General features: G+C 36.0%; 1 protein-coding gene across 1 annotated transcript in view; it reads left to right on the top strand.

Moving 5' to 3' along the window:
* TRDN (triadin) overlaps positions 1–27772 on the top strand; it is a 372178-nt gene that overhangs the window by 206254 nt on the left and 138152 nt on the right. Inside the window, exons 13-14 of the mRNA XM_079939170.1 lie at positions 19387–19440; positions 24179–24208. Of these exons, the coding sequence (XP_079795296.1) occupies positions 19387–19440; positions 24179–24208 (84 nt within the window). The remainder of the gene's footprint in view (positions 1–19386; positions 19441–24178; positions 24209–27772) is intronic.

The following is a 27772-nucleotide window of genomic DNA, read 5'->3' as shown; positions in this document are numbered from 1 at the left end:
TTTTGCTCAAATATTAGGAGACCAAGAAGGATGTTTACAACCTCACCAGGAAGCCTTACCACAATGACTGGGGGATTTTGAAACCTGGAAAGAAAAATGTGACGTTTCTCAAATTAGATAGTCTATGAGCACTGTTCAGCTAAACATTCTGTATTAATAGAAATGTTCCATACCCACATTGTTGAAAATGGTAGCTACTAGCCACGTGCGTTTTCTAACTCTTGAAGTATGACTGGTGCTACTGAGAAGCTTAATTTTAAATTTTATTTAGTTTTATATTTGAAGAGCCAAATGTGGCTAATGGTGCCCTGTTGGCCAGCACAGCTTACTCTTTTAGTTTACTAGATCCTTCCTTTACCCGCTCCCCACTCCTTTATTTATCTGAGAACCCAGACACAGAAAATAAATTGTAGTTTTACTTAATACAGGGGTCAGTTAGGATTCCTATGCTTCCTAAGAGCTGAGTAAGTTTCCATGGAGTGCTGGTAATCTCGCTCTTGGGGAAAAAAGTATAGCACTGAATTAGCATTTGTTCATTTCCATGGTGTAAACAATCCCACCATGACCATTTTGAAGCTACCAACATGAAATCACCCAGCTGGAGAAATTTCTAAAAATTTGACTAGTGGCTCTCACAAGCTTGTACGAACTGGCTCTAATGTACTTATGCCCTGTGAAAGTCCAAAGCCCTCCCACCTTTGCTTCAAAATCCCAGAGCTTTGTATGCTCAAGACCACCTCTGGCTGTGAGCCCTGCTCTTACTTAATTGGTTCAGTTAGTAGGTTGGCTTGTTAATCCTCTTGATTCTGTCCTTTATTCTCACCACCACTTGTCTTTAATTTGCACAAAATCCATTCACACAAACTATTTATGTAAAGAGTTGAATTTTAAAAAAAGGAGTTTATGGATGGTAGAGCATGTGTGTGTGTGTGTGTGTGTGTGTGTGTGTGTGTGTGTGTATAATCAATGGTAACAAATACAGACTGAATATTGGCTATCTTTGCTATTTAATGCTCTCTGGATATTGTCTGTTGTCCTTTCCCAGGTAGTCACTAGCCTCAGGTCATCTCTCTGACTCCTTTCCGACTTTTTTTCCTCACTTGTCCTCACCCCCTTACTTTTGGATTGCCCCCAGGAATTCTAAAATTCTCATTGTCATTAAAAGCAGTTTAGGTCTTTCCAGTCTCCTAAACTCTCCTTTTAGCATCCAAACTCATCACTTTGCTTAAAGGGCCCCAGGATCAACCTTCCTTATAAAGCAGTTATTCATAAATTCAACAGTTATTTATTGAATACGGATAATGTGCCAGGCACTCTTCTGGTTGTAAATATCAAATCTGGCCCTCTATTACATTAGTAGTGAGTGTAATCATTGTCAAAATGCCTAGCACAGTGCTGAAATATGTTTGCATTCAATAGATATCATGTTATTATATATATTTTAAGCAAAATTTAGAATTATTTAGAAACATTAAGGGAAAGAAATAGAGGATGTGATCTTCAGAAATATTAAGCTTTTCATTTCTTTATTTCATCTATTCCCCATAATTACACATCCTATTCCACCCCAAAGTCATATTTATGACCCTCAGATGTATAGAGACAATGATGTAATCCACTATCATTGTAGCAAAGTTGTGCATTTTTAATTAATACAAAGTCATATTTATGACCCTCAGATGTATAGAGACAATGATGTAATCCACTATCATTGTAGCAAAGTTGTGCATTTTTAATTAATACAAGCATATCTTTCCATTGACCTGTATTTGTTTGTTGTTGTTGCTTCTGCTATAAATTTGCTAGCTGTACATTGTGGGTACACAGTAAATATGCACTGAAAACACTTTTGGTTTCAATGAATGAGAAACTACAATAAATGAAAAATACAGTAAGTGCCGTAGTCATGCTTAATAATATATTTTGGCTTATTTTTTTTCTTTGATCATTCTTTCAGCTTTTACTCTAATATTATTTGGTAAATTTTGCAAGTACATTGGGCAATATTTTATTGCCCCGATGCTAGGTGCTTGTGGCAGAAGAGGATATATACAGTGTTCTGTGTTAATACGCTTGCTCATCCACTCTGTCTCTCACACCTTCCCACTGTTTTAGGCCTCCGCAGCCTCTGTCCTAGTCCAGGCTGCCATCACCTTTGGTCTGGAACACTGTTTTATCCTTCTTGACTGGCTCTGCATAGCCTGTAATTTGCACCACATATTTTGCAGTGCGTGGATTCATAGCCTACACATCTGGTTATTTTACTTTCCACTTTAAACCTGCTGAAGCTTTACTTTGTCCTTAGGATAAAGTTCAAATTTAAGGGTGTCAGTGCCTCTCCTGCTCTGTGTCTAGTTTCATCTCTTGATAACTGCTTCGCCACACAAAATTCTCTCCAGTCATTTAAAGACATTCCATTCTCTGTTACACTTTCTGTTCTTTCAGAGGCTTCTTTCTTTGTTGAAAACCTTATCTTCACCTCTCTGTCGCTTATGTTTTGAATAACTTTTATTCATATTAAAGTATCCAGTTATTATTTCCGTAAAATATCATCCCTTCCTGCCCCTGTGGATAGGAAGGTATTTTGTTCCAAGAGTTCCCACTAAGTCTCCATCTCTTACAATGGAACATAGTGCACAGCACTGGGTATTTAATCGTATCTCACCAGATCAGAGTCCTGTTTTTTTAAGTAGGTTTCTCTATTTTAACTGACAGAGCTGGGTACAATGTAAAATGAATATCATGCCTCTGTTCAAAATTAAGGAGAATTAATAAATGCTATCCATAACTAGGAGATTTTGTTTCTCAGCTGGTATTCAAAAGTGACTAGGAAGAAAGCATACATTTGCAAGTATCCATTATGTTCAAAGTATTGTGCTCAGTACTTTACATATGTCACCTCATTTAATCCTCACAGCATTTGAGCCTTTGAAAACCTAAGCATGCCCAAGGGTATAAAATACTAATTGGCAAAGCTGGGATTCAAAGCTTGACCTTTCTGAATACAATATTTATGTTCTTTTTACCAATTCGCATTACTTTTGAGGGTCTATGAAAGCTGAATTGCTGACTACTATCCATCTTGTTGGCTGAATTGAGGAATATTTATTAAAGAGCTTTGTAAACTGTAAATATTCTACACACGTACAAGGAGCTATGGGTATTCCTTAAGCATCTCTTAAATACATAACTAAGTGACTCTGCAGTATTAATAGTGTCATTAGTGTTAGAGAGAAGCAAAAAATATTTATTCTTTTTATTTCTAAGAGTAACATTGCCCAGTGTGTATTCCTCTGGGATACAGAGGAATGTTATATTAGAGAAGAGTTCTATCATCAAATATGTTTAGGAAACAATGAGCTTAAATTGGTTTCTCTACTGTAGAATTTCAGTGTGGAATATGTTGTCATTTTAAAATCTTAGAAAGGTAACATCTTGTCTGCATGCTTTTCAGAGTTCTTGACCCTGAACTCTTTTTGTGGGTAAGAGCATCTGTCAGAACTAGTATTCTATGGATCCCACTTGTAAATTAGTTGTAAAATTACTCATCAGAGAATGTTACTCTTAAAAATGTGTTCTGCCATGTAAATTCAGACAAGGATTGTGGATGGCTATTTCTGAGATGGTAAGTATGGAAGTTAATTTATATATGTGGGTTGCAAAATAACCCATTAAGTTACCCCTCTAAGAAATAGATATGAGAGTTTCCCACTTTATATTAGATGATATAAAATATGACTTCTTATTCGTGTGCTTAATTAGTATTATGCATACTGAGATGCTTCAATTAAATTCAGAAACTTTGATGATTGAATATTGTGCATACAGTGTTGTGATGAACCAGATGAACAGCACAGAGCACATGGGAATTACATACTTACTATCTGCCGTCTTCTAAGCATTTTCAGAGTATTAGCTCCTGTCCTAATGTGAAACCAGGTACCATTTTTAATACATTTTAAAGATGAGGAGACCAAGCGAGAGAGCTATTGAATTATTTCCCAATGTCACACAACTAAAAATCGGTTGGGATTGGATTTGTAATTAGGCTGTGTGCCTCTAGGGCTTATGTTATTAACCCCTGTGTGATACAATATTGCCACTTCCTTATTGATTTCTGATGGTGAAGTCTTTGTGGAAAAAATAATTTCTTTGTACAAAAGTGTACTTGTATTACTATAGTTTTCAAGATTTACAGCAGTTTTGAATGAAGTAATCACAAAAGGTAGCAGTCTTTTACCCTTCTTACAGTTCATTTTTACCAAATAATTAATACTTTACCATGCTTCTCCCATGTTCTTTCATCCTTTAAAATAACATGTTTTTATTCAACAGATTTACTATTTTAGTCCATCATTTAGCTTGTGGGGGGTATATTATGCATATCCACAGAGAGGGGATGGCATGAGGGAAGAAAAATGATGCATTTGGAAAGTCTGTCCTCACGGCATGTGTAGATTCCGGAGGGAGACAGAAATGTATGTGAACAATGAAAGCACACATAGAAGGTATAGATGCCTTAAGAAAAGTCCTGGTGAGGTGCCATGCTGGCTCAAAGGACAGAGAGAGGACTTGCACTTGGGGGATCAGGGAAGTTTCCAGAAAATGATGGTATTTGAGGTTGGATGAAAAAGAGTACGCAGTTGGATGTGAAGATAAAGAGAGAAGCAGACAAGCACAAATAAAGGCATGGGGAGAGCCCCAGTGCTAATTTCATGTCCAGAGTTACTAAAACGTGCTGTATTCAGTTGGGTGTAAGCAGAAAGCAACTTTGTTCTTTCAGTGACTACCACTGCAAACCTCTCTTTAGACCTGCTTTTCTCTACCCCTTGGATGAAATCCGAAAAAGACCCTATATTTTTCCTGGTCATGCTCAGATAATAAAACAATGATCTTTTCCCCCAAGCATTTAAAACTTCCAAATCCAATGTAATATCAAAGCTCCCAACACCCATCCCAGTTAAAAAGTTTCCCATTGCTCAGCTTGAGCTTGCCCTGAGCTTGGAAGCCTGTAAGTGGGTGGGGTGTCCTGGGCTTCCTGTCCCTTCTCCTCACTCTGTTCCCAGGCAGCTGATTGCCATAACCTCCAGGGTAAGAGCAAAGGGGAGGGAGCAGGGATGAGGGATACAATCTAACTTGACTGGCTCAAGTATTACCTGAGTTTGGTGCCTTCTGTCCTAGTGTCAGATGTCCAAAACTGATTTGCACACCAAAGATAAGTTATACCATTGACAAGTTAATTTAATAATTCTAACACTAAAATGCTTACTATAAAATTTTCATGTAATTGAAACAAATGCATGTTATTTTTAGGACTGTGCCTTTTTCATTTTATCTTTTTTGTGTAAAGGAATATACACATTTTAACTTTAGGAATCAGGGACATAGGGGTTAACTACCACCTGAAACCATCATGTAATTTAATTTTTAGAAAAGAATGCCGAGGCCTGCTCTAATGGGATTGGGAATGCCACAGTTTAAATTCTTTGAACATCAAATATATGTATTACTACCTTTAGATCTGTTTCATATCTAACCTGTTTTAAAAAAAATCTTAATTTAAAATCAACTATATGGCCCCAATTGTAGGATAACTTATGAACATTTGTGTGTGTGGCATGCTGTGTTCTGCATGCATTTCTTTGCTATTTGCCATTTGTTGAATTCATAGGTACCATTGTCCTTATCAATACACAAGAGAAACTCATTCTCTGTTTTCAGTTATTCCTAAAGTGTTAGCTCTCAGGAGAGACTCTGAAAGATTCTGTTCCTGTTTTTGAGCCCAGCAAGTTCCTTTTAACTGAGACAGTAATTTATAACACTGAATGTAAATGACATGGAATGATTTTTCTTAGACCAAATTAATTTGTTTCACTACTTTGACAATCTTCTAACATATAACAAAATCTAGATTTTTAAAAAATTGTCTTTAAATGATCTGATTCCAAAATTACTAAAATACATTAAAGACTTCAAATATTTAAAAAGAAAAATTCTGAGAACAATTCAAAGATTAAATTCACATAAAGGCAACCAAACTCAATAAAAGTAAATAAATTATAAATCCAAAGTTAACTAAAAAAAAAAGAGTAGAACTAGATTTTATTCTTCTATTTTTGGTTAATATACTTGTTACTATTATTTGAATATTTTATAAGGGTTGATATTTTAAATATTTGAAGAATTTTGGGGTAAATATATTCTCTATCAATATCATTGTTTTTGTTTATAATTAATATTCTTGTAATACAATATACTAATTTACCATGATACTGCAATATTAACACTATTTCTGTGCCCGAGATAAGTAATTAAAGGGCAGCCTTGGAATCCTTCTTTTCTGGTCTTCTTGTTATATGAAATGCATTTCTTTCTTGTTTAAGTCAAATAATATAGGATTTTCTATACATTACTCTATAGAAATTAGCTGTTAGTACTGCCATTGTTGTTATTTTTTTAAAACTCAGAACCGTTTGTATAAAAAGATTTGCTTATGTTTACATATGGCTATCAAGAAAAAAATGACATTATTTTGAAAAGAGTTGAAAAGGCTTTCTATGTTGGAAACATGCTGGACTAGGAATCCGAATATTTATGACTTAGCCTAGGCCTGCCTGCCTGTCTGATAGGGTTATGACATAGATCTAGTGAAACAATTTATGCAAAGGACTTTGGAAATTCTAAGGATGCATACAAATTAAAAATTTCATTCAAATACAGAATAGTTCAGAGTAAGATTTTCAGTATGTTGGTGAGGACTTTCTAGAACTTAATGTGTTATACAATCTTGATGTCTGTGAAATACAGTTTTGTTGAATATTTATGCAGAATATTCATAGGTTTTGTTTTTTTTGGTCTTCCATTATTCGATTTTGGCTTTTTGCTTGGTTTTAAAAATTTTCTGATTAAAATTTTAATCTGTACATTTGAAGTTATCTGATTTTCTAGAAAATTCAATAAATGAAGGATGAGGAATCAATAAAATTTTTAGAAATTTGAGTAGACATATATATTCCAAGGACTGATGTAAAAAGTCAAGTATGGTCACAAGATAAATCAGTATTTTAAACATTTCAGCACAAAATACTGAGGCACCACCACTAAGTTTCTGCTTACTGTTCAAGAGATAGAACATCCTTCTTGGTATTAGTCATCTAATGAGTGTTCTCTGGTTCTAGTGCTTGAATACTTGGGTTAGATTGCAATTAGTATGGGACCATTGGTGGAATGATCAACCTTCCTGTGATAGCATTTTGCAGTAGTTTGCCATGATATCAGTGTGTTTTTGAAACTAAATTGACTTTTAAAATTTCCCATCATCATGTGAGCTTGTTTGAGAGATATTTGATTATTTACTAGTCTCTGGTCTGAGGATTTACCATGGTAACCTCTATTGCATCCTTACTTTTGGCCTCCTCCCTCCAGCCTCATCGTATAGTACCGGAACTCATTCTGTCTGCTTTTGAGATTTCTTGTCAATGTTAAAGTTCTCAAAAAAAAAAAAAAAAAAAAAAAAATATATATATATATATATATATATATATATATATATATATATATATATATTGCATTACGCGGGCCTCTCACTGTTGTGGCCTCTTCCATTGCGGAGCACAGGCTCCGGACGCGTAGGCTCAGCGGCCGTGGCTCACAGGCCTAGCCGCTCCGCGGCATGTGGGACCTTCCCGGACCGGGGCACAAACCCGTGTCCCCTGCATCGGCAGGCGGACTCTCAACCACTGCGCCACCAGGGAAGCCCTCTCAAAAATATTTCATGCTCCATAGTCAATTGTAATTTCATTCTTAACATAGATTTTTCAAACTGTTCTTTGGTTTCTGAACTCAGATATGTACAGTAGTTCATATTTGTAAAATTTTCATTGCCTTCACATGGGTCATGTGGAATCCAGTCCATCTGTGAGATGCTGGGGATGGGCTACTTGGAAACCTTACAGTTCTAAGAGTGGATTTCAGTTCAGTCATTTGTTGGAAGAAGATTAATACCTTGCCTTTTACCAAAGTATGTGGGAAGGTGTTTTCATGTACTAGCACTCACTCATTTGCTCTCAAATACTTCTGTGCACATGGCTCCAGTAATTGAAATATTAACTCCCTTATTTGTGCATATGAGCGTGGATTTTGAATATTCAAAGGTAGAGACTGGCTGCTAAAGTAACCTATTATGCTTCATTGTATGGTCCCAGGGAAAGCAGTACATTTGCGCAATATGTGAAAGTGTGGGCTTCAGAGCAATGTCAGTCCTTAGTAACCTCAGCTTGTCATTTTGCTGTTAAGAGAACCTCTAGGCTTCCTGCTAAATATCAATTTAAGTTTAAGTCTGCATGCTTGACATTGGGGACTACTGTTCCTGAGAGGTGTGCATAATTCCCTTTAACATTGATGGAAAGGAGAGCACGACGTGGTGAAATATCCTTCTTGGGAGGACAACATTGTGAAGCTCATTTATTTCTCTAGATCGATTATGTGCGAACTGACAGTTAAAGCATTTGAACTCTTAGAGCTGTGACACAAATTCTGTGCTAAAAAACAGATCATCACACATTACAATAAGTCCACAATCCCTAAAATTAGAATAAATAGGGACTGTTATCTATGACTCATTCAGTGACATTTCATCTCAAATATGTAGTGCATATTTTCCCGTACATCCCAGAGGTAACAAACAGCAAATAATATCACCTTCATGTTTAAACAAACAACTGCATACTTTACATATTAGATTAGGGGAAAAAACCTCAAACATGTGGCAGCTATTATAGTACATAGCTTCAAAAATTAGATCACTTCATCCAAGTATTTTGTTCTTCATGAATGTTAGTAAACACCCAAGAAGGTTGAAATCTTCATATCAGATAGAAGAAAATAATCAAATATTGCTCTCTGGCTTTATTAGATCTGTTAACTATTTGCCAAATGGTCCTCTTTAGCTTTAGAGATAAAAAAGGTTGCCCTATAATCTTGATATATCAGAATACCTACATATAATATTTAATAGCACAATTTTATGCATTAGAAAACCTGAGTCATTTCAATAATAAATTTCATTTCTAATATCTTTTCCCATTTTTCCCTCAACTGTCATTGTTTTTTATCACAATTTACTGCTTGTATTCACATTTTTTTCAATTCTTCTCTCCAGTAGTTTTTTTCTCTTTATCCTTTTCTCTCTCATATTTTTCCTTTTTAATAAAATTCCATTTTCAGCTAAATTGAATGTATTTTGAATTTGGACGTCTTCCTTGTACTCGTCATTGATCACAACATTACCCTTACAGGAAATAGTTGGGCGTTGTTGGCATTTCAATAGGGTAATTTTGATTTCCAGAGGAAGAGATGCCTTTCTCTCCACCATCTTGGGATCTTTCTACCTTAATAGCTTTCGCACCTCCCGGACTTTTTAATATTTTTCTCTCCATCAGGTATTTTTCTGCTCTCTTCAAATAAAATGGAGTTTCCTATTTTGAAAACAGCGTTTGCTTGATTCTCCTGCTACCTTCAAGCCACATTGTTTCTAGTGCCTTTTACAACACTTGTCAAATAAATGACTTAACACCCTCCACCTCGATTTAGTCACCGCCCACCTTAAGCCCCTAAAGACAGATGTAGTGTAAACCCTGACAGTTGGCTTTTTTTTTTTTTTAAATGCCAGTGCCTGACTTAAGCTTTGGTTTCAGAGTCATCCACTTCAAACCACTTCCTAGATGGCGGTCTCGGATAGGCACCTTGACCACTTCCCAGATGGCGGTCTCGGATAGGCACCTTGACCACTTCCCCGATGGCGGTCTCGGATAGGCACCTTGACCACTTCCCAGATGGCGGTCTCGGATAGGCACCTTGACCACTTCCCAGATGGCTGTCTCAGATAGGCACCTAGACCACTTCCTAGATGGCTGTCTCAGATAGGCACCTAGACCACTTCCTAGATGGCTGTCTCAGATAGGCATCTTGCCCCAGCCCCCCACCTTCCATAGTCCAGGCTTTTTTTTTTTTAGAGATCTTGGTTTATTTTGATAACCGACCGCTTGGGCCGCTTGCTTTTTCTCTTCCCAGGCTTTAAACTCCCACTCTTACGTTTTTCATTCACCAGTAGTGAGTCTGCAAAACCCTAGGCCCAACCCTTGACCCCAACAAAGGCAGAACTCCAGGCCTGCTAGCTCTCTCTTTCTCTCCGTCTCCCCTCAAGAACTTGCTTTGTGGCCTCCAGGTGTGCCATGTAATTTCCAGGACCTGTAAGTAACCTCTTTTGTTTTTATTGCTGAGGGTGTCTTGCAATCATAATAAGAATACAAGGCCCTGTCCAGATACAACATAGGTTATTGATAGGCTGAGACCAGCACAGAACAATAGGCTTCCTACTATTTGCATCCCAATTCCAAAATCATGTTCAAAAATGTTGCCAGGGACTCTCTAGATATAAAAACAAACTCTCTTTGTGTTTAATCCTGAGGTTTATTTCTTCATTTTTTAAACATCCTCTTTCCTTGACCTTTGCTGAAATTAACATCTGAATTTTTCTTATACATTTTCAACCAATATTTTTCTCAAGCCAACTTGAGAAAGCCAACTTCTGTTTGTCCCTTGGAAAAACTGTTCCTTCTTCCTCTCATAATGTTAACTTAACCTCTATGTGGATGATGTGAGAATCTCCATATGTCTTCAAAGGCCATATTTTTTTCCCAATGTCTACTTAATATTTTCACTTGAAGTTACACCATTGTCTCAAACGCAATATGTATTTCTGTTATAAACTTCAAATAAATTATGTTAAAACAAATTCTGTTTATCAGGTCCTAAACCTGTCATATTTGAATAAACAGCCTTCTTTTTCCTCCTCTGTACATGTCAAACACATCTACAGAGGAGGAAAAAGAAAGCTGTTAAATGTCTAACTAATTATTTTCTTTCCACTTTCCATTCCATGAACACCTGCCTAGTTTTACACATTATTTTACAACTAGAGTATTTCAGTGACAATTTACCTGGTTTCTATGCTCCCAGAATAAGCCCTTTCTCTTGACAATCACGGAAAGTTTATCTCTTCGAAACATTGCTGTGTAACTCCCTTGCTCAAAAGTGTAATGGCTCTTAATGTTCTAAGAAAAAAGTACATCTCATTCACTGAGATTTCAAGGTTAGTTTTTTTGCCCATAATTTACTTTAAACAATTTAAAATTTTTCATTTTTACTTCTCATTAACACAAAGGGGACTCTCGCTCCCCAGCCAGATAGATCCATAATCCACGGGAATACTTAACCAGTCATTCACTTTGTAACTTTCTTTCCCTCACCCCTTTGTGGCTCTGTACTCTCCTTCAAGCCTTACCTATTTCCTGCCTCCTTTAAAATTGCCAAAATCCAAAACTCAGATTACTGTGCCCTTCATTTGGCATTTTTCCTGTAGTGTCCCTAACCAGACTGTGTGTGGAAATAGTCCTTACATTTAAGTATTGTGCCTGCCCCCAGTAAGCATGAATGCAAACAATACAGAAGCAAGAGTGAGTGATAGAACTCAGTAATTATTTGGAGAAGTATTTTCTCATTTAATAAAATTGAGTTGTGCAACCTTAAATTGTCTGTTAAACCTGAGGACAAAGTTTAGCTGAAAGCGTTTCTTAAAAAATATAACCCTGAATTCTTCCTTAGATTGCTTTGATTTAGGACTCTCTGTTAAGGATTCCTTCTTTTTGGAAATCATGCTAATTTTCCAGTGTAATAGATCTGCATTTTATAAACCTAGCCATTTTTTCAAGAAATGTAGATTCTCTTTGAAGCTGATTATAACATCTTCAGATTTTGGCATGTGCAGTATTATAGAGAAAAAAAAGACGCAGTGAGTCTGAACAGTTTTATGAGGATAATCGCTACCTATTTGGTTTAGAATTTCAGGCAGATAACAATGACTTTTTTAAACATTCTCCTAATCATTATTCATGTACCCATGCAAAAACATTGACTGGATGCCTTCTTAGTGCCAAGAATTGTGTGAGAGAATGAAAATAAACCATGCTTTGCTCTCAGTTTTTGCTTCCACTATCCTCATTTTTTTTTTTTTTTTACATTTTTATACGGTTACTTTTATGCTTAACAATTCTGTTTGTTTATAACATTCCCAAATTGGGTAATGAGATAAAAGGGGGCATGTGTGTGTTTCTTATTGTCTAGAAAAGTGAAAACCAGAATGGTAATATTCACAGACACTGTTTACTAATGTCAGAACAATAGGGGCTGGTGGTTTTTAAGGGCTGAATTAGATCATGATGCTCTATGGTATCATTTAGTGAGGAAATCACTCCTCATAGTATGTATAAGTTGTGAGTTAAGGGACCTACCAACAGCATATCACTTAATTTTTAAGACTGAAATTTTACTTGAAAAATATGGCTGAACAGCCAGAAATTTTGTTTTTTTGATATGTATGCATAATATACATAATAAAATAGCTTGTTTTCTAAAATAAACTCTTGACTCTTTAAATTTTATTTTGTTTCACTTAAAGAGCCCAAATCGATCTTAGATAAGGAAATAAATCACTCATATTGGGAATGCAATAATTTTTCCAAATCATAACATTTATTTCAATAAAAAGTCAAGTTTCTACTTGAGTCCTAATTCTTCTAGGAAGCATGTTTCTCCTAAGAGAATCCATCCAGTTTGGTGGTGAAAATGCTTGCTTTTAAAACATGATCAAAGAAAAGGGGGTAATTATTTTATGGTAAGGGAGGACTACCAAGGTAAGCCTCAATAATAAAACTAAATAATCAAGAAATTTTCCATCAAAACATAGGTATTTTTTTCAAATTCGCGTATCTTTGTTCATAGTCACGGATTTTGGAAAGGTGTTACAGAAGTAGAAAGGGACCTGAAGTGATCATCTGGGGCTGCCTCTTTGCTTTAAGCAGATACATTGAGGACCCCTTGAAAACAGATATCTATCTGGCAACCCCAGGAATGGGACCTCACATCTTCCCATGGTATCACATTACATTGTTTTATTAGCTGTATGGCAGAAGGCTTTTTCTGAATCTGACTGGAATCAGCCTTCCGTTTAACATGCCAAATATTTTTTTTTTAACATCTTTATTGGAGTATAATTGCTTTACAATGTGTGTTAGTTTCTGCTTTATAACAAAGTGAATCAGTCATACATAAACATATGTTCCCATATGTCTTCCCTGTTGCGTCTCCCTCCCTCCCACCCTCCCTATCCCACCCCTCCAGGCTGTCACAAAGCACCGAGCCAATATCCCTGTGCCATGCGGCTGCTTCCCACTAGCTATCTACCTTACTACGTTTGTTAGTGTCTATATGCCCATGACTCTCTCTCGCCCTGTCACAGCTCACCCTTCCCCCTCCCCATAACCTCAAGTCCGTTCTCTAGGAGGTCTGTGTCTTTATTCCTGCTTTACCCCTAGGTTCTTCATGACTTTTTTTTTTCTTAAATTCCATATATATGTGTTAGCATACGGTATTTGTCTTTTTCTTTCTGACTTACTTCACTCTGTATGACAGACTCTAGGTCTATCCACCTCATTACAAATAGTTCAATTTCGTTTCTTTTTATGGCTGAGTAATATTCCATTGTATATATGTGCCACATCTTCTTTATCCATTCATCCGATGACGGGCACTTAGGTTGTTTCCATCTCCGGGCTATTGTAAATAGAGCTGCAATGAACATTTTGGTACATGACTCTTTTTGAATTTTGGTTTTCTCAGGGTATATGCCCAGTAGTGGGATTGCTGGGTCATATGGTAGTTCTATTTGTAGTTTTTTAAGGAACCTCCATACTGTTCTCCATAGTGGCTGAACCAATTCACATTCCCACCAGCAGTGCAAGAGTGTTCCCTTTTCTCCACACCCTCTCCAGCATTTATTGTTTCTAGATTTTTTGACGATGGCCATTCTGACTGGTGTGAGATGATATCTCATTGTAGTTTTGATTTGCATTTCTCTAATGATTAATGATGTTGAGCATTCTTTCATGTGTTTGTTGGCAGTCTGTATATCTTCTTTGGAGAAATGTCTATTTAGGTCTTCTGCCCATTTTTGGATTGGGTTGTTTGTTTTCTTGTTATTGAGCTGCATGAGCTGCTTATAAATTTTGGAGATTAATCCTTTGTCGGTTGCTTCATTTGCAAATATTTTCTCCCATTCTGAGGGTTGTCTTTTGGTCTTGTTTATGGTTTCCTTTGCTGTGCAAAAGCTTTGGAGTTTCATTAGGTCCCATTTGTTTATTTTTGTTTTTATTTCCATTACTCTAGGAGGTGGGTCAGGAAGGATCTTGCTGTGATTTATGTCATAGAGTGTTCTGCCTCATGCCAAATATTTTTTAAAGTGAAAGGCCAAATCATGTCTCATTCAGACTTTTCTTCTTATTAAAAAAAAAAAGTTTTCTTCTTTTAATTGTTTAAATAAATCTATACCTTGATCTTCAACTCTAAATTCTAAATTGTTAAATGTTTAAGAAACCTGCCATTCTTAGACATTCAGAGAGCTAGATGATGCCATGAGGGGAAATGCCCGTTACTCTAATTGTAAATATTCTCACTAATGTTTTCCAGTTTCTTTTCTCCCTAAGCTTACTTCTCTTCAAATAATATAGGAAAAATGTGATTCCATGTGTAGAAACTGTAGGTAGATTTTGACTTATATTTAATTAAAACATCAAAATTATTTTTTTCAAATTAAGAAATATTTAGAATAGTTTTTATGGAAAACATAGTCTGTGCTCTTAAAGATTAAGAAAAAAATCAGGAGAATATTTTAGCAAACCTTGAAGAATCTTTTTTTTTTCTGAATTAAACTCTATAATGCTATGATACTAAGTTAAAGGCTATTTAGATTCTAAAGCAAATAGTGTACAAAATACATTCCTCGATCAGAAGATTTTCTGGAAAAAAATAGTCTAGCTAAATTATGCTACCTATTGTAAGCAATGCTGCCAGCTTATTTAGATTCTTAACCTCTAGCAATAACAGATTATTTTGATAAATTATTCATATTTCTGCACTGTGCACCTTTTGCAATTTGCATATCTGGCAGCAAATAGGCTCTCCTTTCAGGCTTCAGTCCTCTTGGTCAGACAGGATGGCCGAAGGCTGCTTCATGATTAATTTCATCTCAGTGGGGTTATTATCATCCTGAAATTAGCAATGCCCCTGAAATATGCTTTCCTGGAGCTACAGGCACAAGAGGCTTAGTTAGTTTAAGAGCTTTTAACCCTATAGTAAGTTTTAGCTTAATTGTTAACCTTTCTCTATTTGGGGAGTATGTACACCTAAAAATAATACTGGATTTTACAAGACTAGAAAACAATAATTTAGAGCTTGATTTAGCAGCTCATTGGATTGCAGGATAATTTGTCATTAGTTTCTAGTATCTTATTTAAAAAGGATGTATACTTTTGAACAATCAAGGAGGTTTTTATATTGCTGGTTCAAAGTTTACTGCTGAATCAATAAATATTAATTTTTCTTCCGGTTTGTGTAAAAGTCATTCAGCTTTTCTATATTTAGTTTTCTCACCTAAGAACAGTCTAAATGCCTTGTACCATTGCAGAATTAGCAAGAGATGGCTTTTAAAGAAATGTTTCCGGAAAATATTTTAAATTCAGTGATTTGGGGTTGGGAAGAACTGTAAGACTTTTTAGAAAATATTTAAAATGTAAGTGTGGTTCTCTACAATGCTATTATTGTTCATCTGCTGTCCGTTAGTCAAAGACCAATACTAGACTCGCAGTGCAGCAATCTACTTGCTGTTAAAGTTATGTGAACCCTACATTTGAAAACTCAGTGGATTCACACTTCACATTAAAAGAAGTCAGAGTATAAACAGAGTCCTGTAGATGAAAAGTTCGTGATATTAAACTAATATTTAAACCTATATGCAAAAATTGATTTCTTAACAAAGTAGTTGCAGACTCAATATATTTTCAGTTTGTTAAGTCAGACTGTTTCATGCCTAAGGAATCAGAAGACACTAAAACATTTGGCTAATCTGATTCATGACAATTTGTTTATATAAATACAACATGTTTCAGGAAGCTAAGAATACTAACTATTCTGATAATTTCCTGCTAAAACATTCCCAGGAGACATATACTGACACTTAAATCTAGGTCCATCCTGTCTCTGATTTTGAGCTCCAAAATATTATTTATGGATTTCAGAATTATTATAAACTTCAGTTGAATTTTCTTATTGTCCTCTGTTCTTATTTAAATCACTATTTTATTTCAAAAATGTAACTATAAAAATTATCTAATAAAAAATTGAAAAAAGGAAAAATTATTTGATATAATAAAATTTTCATTTGGGCTGCGTGTAGTAGAGGCAGTGAGTAATACAGAGGAAATAAGACTGGCCATCACTTGATAATTTTTGAATGGGTGTTGAGAGCACCAATGAGGTTGGAGCTTATTATACATTCGTTATTTTGTTATATATTTGAAAATTTTCCTAGTAAAAGGTTGGTTTCATTTTCAGTTGGCAGTAATCAAAAGGAGAGAGAAAATTATGTATACTGAAAACTTGTTTGTAAAGATTTAATGTGTTTTCACTCTTGTGTAGTGTTTTTTTACCGCTCACTGCTGTGGCCTCTCCCGTTGCGGAGCACAGGTTCCGGACACGCAGGCTTAGCAGCCATGGCCCACGGGCCCAGCCGCTCTGCGGCATGTGGGGATCTTCCCAGACCGAGGCACGAACCCGTGTCCCCTGCATCGGCAGGCGGACTCTCAACCGCTGCGCCACCAGGGAAGCCCTGTCTGGCCTTCTTAATGTACATTTATGGTCTCAGAGTTGCTTCCTTCTTAAAGCGTTGGTTTTGAAAATGGAAATACTGTACACTAGCAGATGTCAAATCTGATCACCTCTGCATGTGTCCTCAATAGATTAGAGGCTGACAGAGGAACAGAATGATCAATGGGAGAAGTTATTAATAAGGCCCTAAGAAAAGCTCTCCATAATTCACAATTGGGTATACCGGGTGGTCCAACAGAATCGTAGGCATGGAGAACTCATTTAGAATCAGTGGTCTAGGGATTCCCTGGTGGCGCAGTGGTTGAGAGTCCGCCTGCCGATGCAGGGGACACGGGTTCGTGCCCTGATCCGGGAAGATCCCACATGTCACGGAGCGGCTAGGCCCTTGAGCCATGGCCACTGAGCCTATGCGTCCGGAGCCTGTGCTCCACAATGGGAGAAGCCACAGCAGTGAGAGGCCCGTGTACCGCAAAAAAAAAAAAAAAAAAGAATCAGTGGTCTAAGAAGACATTAAAAAAAAAAAAAAAAAGAAAAGATGGGGGAAATTTGAGTATAAAAATGCTAAGGTACTTTACTGACAACTATTTTTAATTTTTTTTTTTTTTTTAAATCAGAACTACTCTACAGTTCTCTGATATGTTGAGATCTTTAAGTAGTAAAACACCTAGGCAGTTTAGGGTACTTTTGATGATCTTTCCTATGTATTCTTGTATCCTTTCATCCACCTTTTCATTCACCAATTATTTATTAAATACCCACTAAATGCTAGTTATAGGGTAGAGTAATACTTAGAAATATATTAGTTAGAATTCACTATGTATAAATCTTGATTAATTCTGATTTGAGACCAACTATTCTAGATGTGACAAAGGTAGCACTAACATGATAGTTGCATGTTCCTCCAGGAATAAAAGAAATTAATAATAAAAAGATCATAGGTAGAATGGACTCAATTTAATTTTGACAAAAGATATTTTGTCTTAAGAAATAAATTTAGGAATAAAGTAAACCATATATGTGGATAAATAATATTTCTTTTATACAAAAACAGAATGAAAATTACTATTTTTGTATCATGATTATAATACAAATGAATAATTATCTCACCAACAAGAGGTAAAGCATGAATTAGAAATTAAACCTCTGGTGTTTGGCCAATGAAACATTGATTCTTTGCTTATGATTCTTGGCCAAGTTATTTTGATGCAATCTTGTTATTTTATAATTCTAACTAGGATTATAATATTAACCTGTAATCAACATTTGATGATAATTAAATGAAAGATTATAATATATGTGTGTATCAACTACTACATTTACACCTAGCTTAGTACATACAAATAATAGGTCCTAAATAAATATGTGATAAATGAGCAAATAAAGATTAATACCTAAAACAAATGAGCAAATCTTCCTTCCCATGTTGTTAAATGATAATTCAATTATTGAAAACTTAGTAAAGACAATCATGAACAATTATTTAGTGAAATGTGAAATGATCCATTGCTTTAAAAATCTTTATTTCTCCTTTATTTTCATGCTAATTAATCAAATAATATATTTAAATGTCTATGGTATAAGTGAGGTTTTTTTGGTACCCCGTTTCTTTGAAGAGAACATTCTGAACAAAGAAAAAAAAAAAGCCAACACAACCCCCCTAAGGCAAGAGGGAAGAAAGATTCAAAATGAAACTTGCTCATACTCTCACAACACATATTGTTGTCCAGGGCCATGGTTATAGTTGATGGGCACCACAGCAGTGTAGGGAATGACATTTTAGGTCAAAAGCTTATCCTGGAATTTGGTTGTTCTGGGCTTTGTTCTCTTATTAGTTACTCAGTGACCTTCAGTGAGCCACTTTATTTATGTCTTAATGCTCCATGCATTTCAAAGGGCTAATCATACAGAAATAATATACAAAGAATTCTGAGATTTTCAAATTCAGGTGCTAAGGGCTTCCTTGGTGGTGCAGTGGTTGAGAATCTGCCTGCCAATGCAGGGGACAGGGGTTTGAGCCCTGGTCCAGGAAGATCCCACATGCCACAGAGCATCTAAGCCCATGCGCCACAACTCCTGAGCCTGCACTCTAGAACCTGCAAGCCACAACTACCGAGCCCACCTGCCACAACTACTGAAGCCTGCACACCTAGAGCCCGTGCTCAGTAACAAGAGAAGCCACCGCAATGAGAAGCCCACACGTCGCAATGAAGAGTAGCCCCAGGTCACCCCAAGTAGAGAAAGCCCACGCGCAGCAACAAAGGCCCGATGCAGCCAAAAATAAATAAATAAATAAAATTTAAAAATCAAATTCAGGTGCTTAATGAATGCAAAGTATTCCATGGTCAGTTAACAGTGAAGCAAAATAGTTTTGGGAAACTTTATTTTATGATTTTATTTGGTTCAGTTACTTTATTTCTGTCTCGGTAAGCCTAATTCTCAGTGGTTCTCCTAATAATTGTGTTCATTTCTTAACAAAAATTCTGAGTGCCAAGGGCAGTGTTTTTATGTTTGTGTTTTTATAATTTTTCCTTTTTTTGTTGTTATATATCCTTCTGAAATAGTACTTCATGGTAATTTATTTATGTCTCTCTTTTTTTTTTCCATAAGATCCTGGCAAAGTCCCAGAAGCCAAACAAGGGACAATAAAAGTTGCAGCACAAGGTAGGCAACAAAACACTTAAAAATTCTATTGCTTTTAAAAAAAAACTTATAGTAGCACTTTATTGACAATAGCCAAAGCTGTTTATTGCAGAATAGCACCATCTGCTGGGTTATTATAGAAAACATTTTGTTGTTGCATGAAGATGCACATTTCAAGAATTTATTTAGTTATTGGAGAAAGTGCAACTGAGAGTAATGCCACATTTGCAGAGGAGACACTGAATGACCCAAGAATTCGTATCTCGACTCCAGGTTTGTCATTGAGCTTTTACTTGTACATCCAAAAATAAACCATAGATTAATTGATACATAGAAGATAATATGATGGACAGATAGAGATACACAAATATATAAAATTTCCAATGTTTTTAGTTATGCATTTAAATTTGTGTCATACTAGAAAATTCAGTCAGAATGTTATTAAATTAATACTACTTCATCTGTATATCGAGACTGCAAAAATCAGATATGACTACAAAGTAATTATCCTAGCTTTTATGAGCCATCTGAGAAAATTTGTTTTATCACTCACTAATATCTTTGGGACATCAAAAGTGGTTTTGTTTAAGAGAACTTTAGAAAGTATATTGATTCTTTAAATCATCGATTTGGGCAAAGTACTTCTTTAAAATAATTTTCCTGTAATGTTATTTTTAAACTATCACCTGAAATCACATCCTTTGAGAAAGCTACTCTAACTCCATTTTCCACTTTATAGAACACTCTTAGGAAAGAAAAAGTAAAATATTTACTGGAGAAAATCTTTATTTTTTCTCCTTTGCCACATTATACAGCATTGACCAATAAAGGAGATGCATTTAGGTGGTGGTACATTTGTTTCTGTGCAGAAGCCCCTTGTAGCAGACTTTGAGAAGTCTGGTGAGCACATGACATGATTCCATCTGATCCAAAATTTTCTGTTACATTTAATCCTGGACCCAACGACATACAGAATCATCCTAGTAAATATTGGTAAAATGGGTTGACTAGCCATTTGACCCAGTCATGTTGTTTATAAAGTATATGTGCTAGAATGGTTAAGAACTACGATACAAGGTTTTAGTTTTCATTTGATCATTGGGTTGATCAACAAAACTGATTCTTCTTTAGAAGAGTTCTCATCAGGAATGTCATTAATATTATGGGAGGTAGAAAAGCAGGGCAAATATTATCATCACTCTTGTGTTTTCTATTCATGAAAATGCAGCTCAGAGCGGATTCCTTAAGTGAATGACTACCTGGTTCAAGAATTATTGCAGTTAATGCATATATGTTCTCATAAAAAAGCACAATAGCCTGGCACAGTCTGTTTTAACTGAGGCTTCTGAAGGTCATGGTAGGTGTGGAACTATGACTCGAGGCAGGCACTTAGTGTTACTTCAGCCTCCTATTAGAGGAGTTCAGGGGAGAGAATTGAAGAGGCATTTGGAAATCTGCTTCAGATTTGAGCTCGGGGCCATGGGCTTTTACATTCCAAGTACATTGGATTAGGCAGACTCAGAACTTAATGCTTTCCGAATAAAGCATTTATTGTTGAGTGAATAATCAGGTAGAGTTTCGAAGACTTGTAAAACTATCCTTTTATGAGATTAGATGAAAGTGCTGATTGAGAACAGTGTACAAGGCAAGAGTTAGGGGCTATATATATATATGTTCACAATTTAAATTGTAATGACACATCAAAGCAGGGACACACCAAACAGGGATAAATGTCACTTGTGTTGTGCACATACTCAGTAGACCTTTCGTAGACAGGTTTTATAACACCACAGCTGCATAATTAAATTATGCATAGAAGTAATTAATATTTGCAAGTACTCCATGTGGAGACAGCTTAAACACAATGGCAATACTGCTATAGCAGAGACTGATAATTTTGATAGATACAGTGACAGAATTGACAGTGATGTTTATAGTGGGATAAAAGTTAGAGTATATCTCTTCATTTATTTATTTTTTTTACTTTTATAACAAAGGAACTATTTAAACCCTAATTTTATATAAATTATGTATATATGTACATATTAATTATAATTCAGATATAGCATTCTTTTTTGGAAGTACTTAAAAAATTATTTTAACAAAGAGTTTGGAGGCACTGAGAAGACAATGACATAAATGTCTTTATACTACAGGAGATTACAATTTGGAGATATGAGAAATTTAAGTAACAACACAAATTGAATATCTTGTAGTGCTGAATTGAATTGTAGAGATAATAAATGCCAAAGAATTAAGACAAAGTGATTTTCAGTAAGAGGGATTCCTCATGGATGAGGGGTGACTTGAGTTTGTAGCATGACTAAAAAATAAACTGGAAGAAAAAAAAGCATTGCTAGTAAGTGAATGACTTAAGTAGATATAAAGAGCGATAATTATGAAAGGTTGTTGTCATCATCAAGACATGAGACAATAACCTCAACTAGGATGGCGCAGATGACTTTAGAGAAATGCAAGTAAGGTGAACATTTTGAAGACATAATATTTGATAAACTGTACAGATGAAACAAAGAAAAAATAAAAATGGTACTGAGCTTTCGAGTGTTGGTGAATAGGATCGTTAAAATTGTCATAGTGATAAGTCCCAGGGGAAGGAAGGAGCTTCAGGGAAAAGAAGAGGATTCACTTTTGGGCAGGTTTATGTTGAGCAGACGGAATGTTATCCAGGCAATGATTTTTTTGTAGCCAGTTAGAACTTAGATGGGATATCAATCTAGTTAATAGATATTACACAATAAGTTGTGGTGCAGGAATGGAATATAGACCAAAATGGAGGAAGGAAGGAGAGAAATAAGGAATCATCTTTTTTTTTTTTTCGGTACGCGGGCCTCTCACTGCTGTGGCCTCTCCCGTTGCGGAGCACAGCCTCCGGACGTGCAGGCTCAGCGGCCATGGCTCACGCGCCTAGCCGCTCCGCGGCATGTGGGATCTTCCCGGACCGGGGCACGAACCCGTGTCCCCTGCACCGGCAGGCGGACTCTCAACCACTGTGCCACCAGGGAAGCCCAGGAATCATTTTTTAATCAGTTAGTTGTAACAGCTAGGAAGACACCTGTTGAGAATGAAATGCTCCAGTGAGGACAGGAACCATAATGGAACTCGCCTTAAAAGATGGGTCTACATCAAATATTTCCTAAATCCCCATCTCAAGATACTGCAGTTGATGCTCTGGTGTGGTGCTGCCACTTATCTCTCATGATGTACCAGGGTATTGGATCTTACTCTGTGCATAAATCTAGGGATGTGCCTGTGGAGTCCTGTGGGTGGGTGGGTGTACATTTGGAAAGGGGGACAGTACACTGAGCCAGGAAGATGGTATTTCTATTTCCTTTCAACTACTGAGATGATTGTAGATTCACATGTTATCTTAGTTTGGGCTGCTATAACAATATCATGCGTGGCTTAAACAGTAAACTTATTTCTCATTTTAAAAAAAGATGGGTCTATATGCATCTGTGTTAGTGTATTTCGGTGTATTTTTTTTCCTTTTGGTCTCAAAGCAAACATAAAAGTATCCCATCTATTAGAGAACAAAAAGAACAAAATAACTAAAATATTAGCCATTGCAGTCTCAAGATTGCTTTGGAAATTCGGGGTCTTTTGTGGTTCCATATAAATTTTAGGATTATTTGTTCTAGTTCTATAAAAAATGTCATTGGCATTTTGATAGGCTTTGCATCAAATCTGTATATTGCTTTGTGTAGTATGGACATTTTTACAATATTAATTTTTCCAGTTCAAGAACATGGGGTATCTTTCCATTTCTTTGTATCATTTTCATATTGCTTTATCAGTGTTTTCTAGTTTTCAGAGTATAGGTCTTTCACCTCCTTGGTTAAGCTTATTCCTAGGTATTTTATTCTTTTTGATGCAATTTTAAACAGGATTGTTTTCTTGCTTTCTCTTTCTGATAGTTCATTATTAGTGCATAGAAAAGCAACAGATTTCTGTATATTAATCCTGTATCCTGCAACTTTACTAAACTGATTTATTAGTTCTAATAGTTTTTTGGTGGAGATTTCAGGGTTCATTACAGTCTCATTACAATGTGAAAAACAAGAGCTAAATAGTTAAGAATCACTCCCACTCAGTAAATCAGTCATCCAGCCATTGTAATCCAGTTAAATAGATTAGAGTCAGGTGAGCTGAATTGAGTGCCAGCAGTGGGACACATGAACAAAAATTACAAAACCATTATGGAAACAGTTGGACCCTGAAACCCTGGTTTTGATTAACTTCTGGGCCAGAATCCAGCTTGACAGATCACAGGGCTTTCCAGATGACAGTGAGTAAAACCCACCAACCTTCAACCACCCATCAACCTTCAATTATAAACTGGTATATAATTCTTTGGTAACTAGGCACAGATAATTTATGGACTCTATTTTTTGCGTAGATCTATTCCTTTTATTTTAGAAGTAATTGTGGTTTGGTCGGATATAACAATTACAAACCTAAAATGTAATTATGCTAAACACATACTTATTATTTTAACTTCTTGTCTGTGTAACAATATATTTTTATTCTCCTTTATTGGTTTTATGTTTATATCTGAATTAAAAGAAAAACTTTATATGAAATAATATTTTCAATTCTCTTATTTCAGATTTGGATGAATTAATTTGTGCATTGATAACCACTAAGTTTATGAATATATGCACTACATCCTCATATTCTCAGTTTTCTGAGGAATGGCTATTTAATATGTTTTAACACTATTTTCTTTCCCTTATTTCAGCAACAACTAAAAAAGATGAAAAGAAGGAAGGTATGTTTTATGCAAAGTTCCACTGTGCTTTTTGTGTGAACAATTTACCAATAATCAGAGTTGAATTTTGACTGCCAGCTTGTCTGTGTTTACTTTGGAGCTATTATGTGCATACATTTTGTGTGAATGTGTTTTTTCTAGAACATCACTTCACACTAAAGGGTGAACTACTTTTTTAAAAGTAATTTTAATCTAATATTTCTCAATATACAGGGGGTAAAACACAACCTCTCAAAATCCCGGGCCTCCTATTTCATTAGCAATTTTATCGAATTTCAAAAATACATAAAATACAGACCAATTTTCTCATATTGACTACTTATATCTCTGACACTGACAAGCAACTGATGTTATTTTGTTCTATTATGTTGAAAATAAATCATAGTCCATCACTTGCACTCCACGTCCTTTTGTCAGGATGTCTTGATACGGAGCCATTTATTCCCTGCTGTCAAAAAGAGACTGCACCTGATGGACTTATACAGGCAAGAGAGACTTTATTCAAGACTATTGCGATAGGGGTCAAGTCTGTTTACAATAGGAGAAATTGAGCTCAACTCCGCTGAAACAAAAATGAGAGTTTTAAAGTTCTGGTATGAGCTCGTAGAAAAGCACTGGAGGATGTTGGTGGGTTTGGAGTGGGAGCTGGTCAATGTGATGAGGCCATCTGGGTTTTTTAATTTCCTATGAAATTAGGCTCCTACCCTTCCACAGAGACTGGAATATAGGACTGCTATCTCCTTTGATGATTATGTTTCAAAGTGATGTCTTGCAGATCTTGAGAAAGATATTTCTGGTTGTAGAAGATTTATGTTTCAAAGGGACAGAGAAAGAATTTACAACTGCAAGTTTTCTAAAGTAAATGCTCTGCTAAAAGGGTGGTCAGGGGCCTATAGTCAAGAAGAAAACTGTCTAAACTTTATTCAAGTTGATGGGAATGTTAAGGCCTTCTAAGTCACTGTGACTCTATTTAGAGATGTTTCTAATGCACAGCCTGACTACTCTTAGATAGGGTCTCTAGCTATCACTACTGTTTATTAATCTAGGCAATGGCATGTAGATATAAGCAATCACTTATGACTTTGAAAATGACAATTATATTCTAAATTAGTGTTCATATGATCTGAGAAAAAATAAGAAAACAAGTGTTATATTTTATATTTAGTATCATCAGAATTTTACATAGTCCTGATAGCTTGGGAGTCACATTCTGCTTCTGTTAAACAAGAATCTAAGAGTCAATAGATCTGAGAAGGAGAAAATATTTTAGTTGGTTATTACTTACCTAGGAGAGAAAAACATAGTATCATAAAAGTCAACTAATACATATCACTGTGTTTATTGTAAAGGCATAGAAATCAGTATTAATTCCCCATATACACATAGCAAATATTTCAGTGCATTTTGGAAATTATCTCATTTATATGATCAACATTGTGGTGTGTATACAGAGACCTTACAAGAAAAAAGAGATAGTAAGTTCCTGATACAGCTTTTGACAGATAGTAAGTGCTCAAAGATGTTTATCTTCCCTCCATCCTTCCTTCTTCTGAATAAAGAACAATTTACCATTTGATTTAGGTAAAGGAGTAATAGGAACAGTTATTTTTCCACTCATTGGCATTCAAACCAAAGTATTAGAAGACTTCTGGGTATATGAAACAGTAGCCGTAGCCAATCACAATTCACAGCTATAAGCTTTATACGTATTTTTTTCCCCTCGTTGCTATGATTGGTTCTGTTTTTCCTGAATTATGTGGCTTTTTTCACTTTTCTGAAAAATTGTCCATATGCGATGGACAAGTTTTGGAAGAGCCTGGGGAGCCCAAGCAGAGCTTTGCCTTTGGAGACTCAAGTAATCCAGTGTACATCACCAGCTGTGAAATACATAAAACATATACTCCTGACTATTTCTTAATATTGTCATCACTATCATCATCATTATTATTAAATTGTCATTTCCAAAGGGTTTTATGGATTATCTCTCATCTCTTGTTTGGAAAACTTTTTTTTTTTTTGCGGTACGCGGGCCTCTCACTGTTGTGGCCTCTCCCGTCGCGGAGCACAGGCTCCGGACGCGCAGGCTCAGCGGCCATGGCTCACGGGCCCAGCCGCTCCGCGCCATGTGGGATCTTCCCGGACCGGGTCATGAACCCGTGTCCCCTGCCCCAGCAGGCGGACTCTCAACCACTGCGCCACCAGGGAAGCCCTGGAAAACTTTTTAAATTGGTAAGATGATGATATTTAACGTAAAAACTATTCAGCGTAATTTTCATTGCTGTCAATGTATAGCAGGAGAATAGGCTTAATGGCCAGCTATTCTAGGCAGTGGCTTGATTTTACATTTCACGAGTTCGTATTTCCCTCTCTGTATCTTCTGTTAAGCAAAGCAGAGGAGGTATATGGACTTAAGCTTCTTGGCTCTTGTTTCTTATTTTCAATGATCTCAGTAAAGATTATAGAAATCTTTTCCGTAGAGGCAGGAAGCACATTTTTCCTCAAATGAGGCAAGTTTAATACAAATCATCAGGTGGCATACAATTTGGATTTTCAGTATTTTATTTTACACAAAGTTTATTCACGTTCAACCTTTTTGGATATAGTCAAAGATACTAAAGGTTGACAACTTTCCTGAAAAAAAAGAGAATAAGGGGGGTTTCAGGGATTTAATTAGAATGCTCTTGAGAAGTTTTTGTGGTGAATTTTAAAATACAGAAATCAAAGTGCATATGAACTTCTTTATGATAAGCAGGCATCAGGCCACAAAGAACTTCTTGCATTAGTGAACTCTGAAGATTTGCTGTTCATATTAAGATCTTATTACAGCATGTCTCATCAAATCTCTTTCACAAAACTTAGCAAGAGAGACCCTTGGCTCCATTGAGCTTTGCCCATCAAGTTCACTGTCGTTAGCAGTTTTGGTGTCAGAGCAAGCATATCTTAGCCTAAGTAGAGTAACGTTTCTGAATAAATGTTCAGCTGAGGTCCTTCTGTGAGAAGCCTTTTTCTACTGAAGTTGCCACTCTTTCTCCCTCGGCAGACACTTTCCTTGTGATTTATTAACACACGTTCCTACTGTCCATCAGGTTCCCAAAGTCAAAGTCCTAATCAAATTATATTTTTCTTTATAAACATATGCTTATTCCTTTATTTCTTCTTATAGAGTCATCCCATTCTCTTTGCAGACACCAGGACTCAAATTGTAGTGTAAACTTTGACTCCTGTGTTTCCTTTGCCACTAAAATTTAGTCCTCCGGAATTTTTAATTTGACTAAACTCTCTTGTCTAATCCATCCTAAAGTAATCAGAAAAGCTAATCTTCACTCACAGCCTCCATTCCTTCAGTTGCGACCTCACATCCTCATTTGTGACCTCATGTTGGTCTTACTAACCTTTTGCGTGAACCAGGGAAACGGTCTTGAAAATCAGAGGTTCTCAAGATGTGGTCAAGGACTACTGGAAGTACCTGAGGCCTTTTCAGTGGTTCTGCAAGATCAAAACTATATTGATAAAAATATGGATTTATCATTTCCTTCTCACTCTCATTCTCTTATGAGTGTGCAC

This window comes from Stenella coeruleoalba, assembly GCF_951394435.1.
Source record: "Stenella coeruleoalba genome assembly, chromosome: 12".
In the NCBI taxonomy this organism is placed as follows: Eukaryota; Metazoa; Chordata; class Mammalia; order Artiodactyla; family Delphinidae; genus Stenella; species Stenella coeruleoalba.
This window is presented reverse-complemented; position numbering and strand designations above follow the sequence as displayed.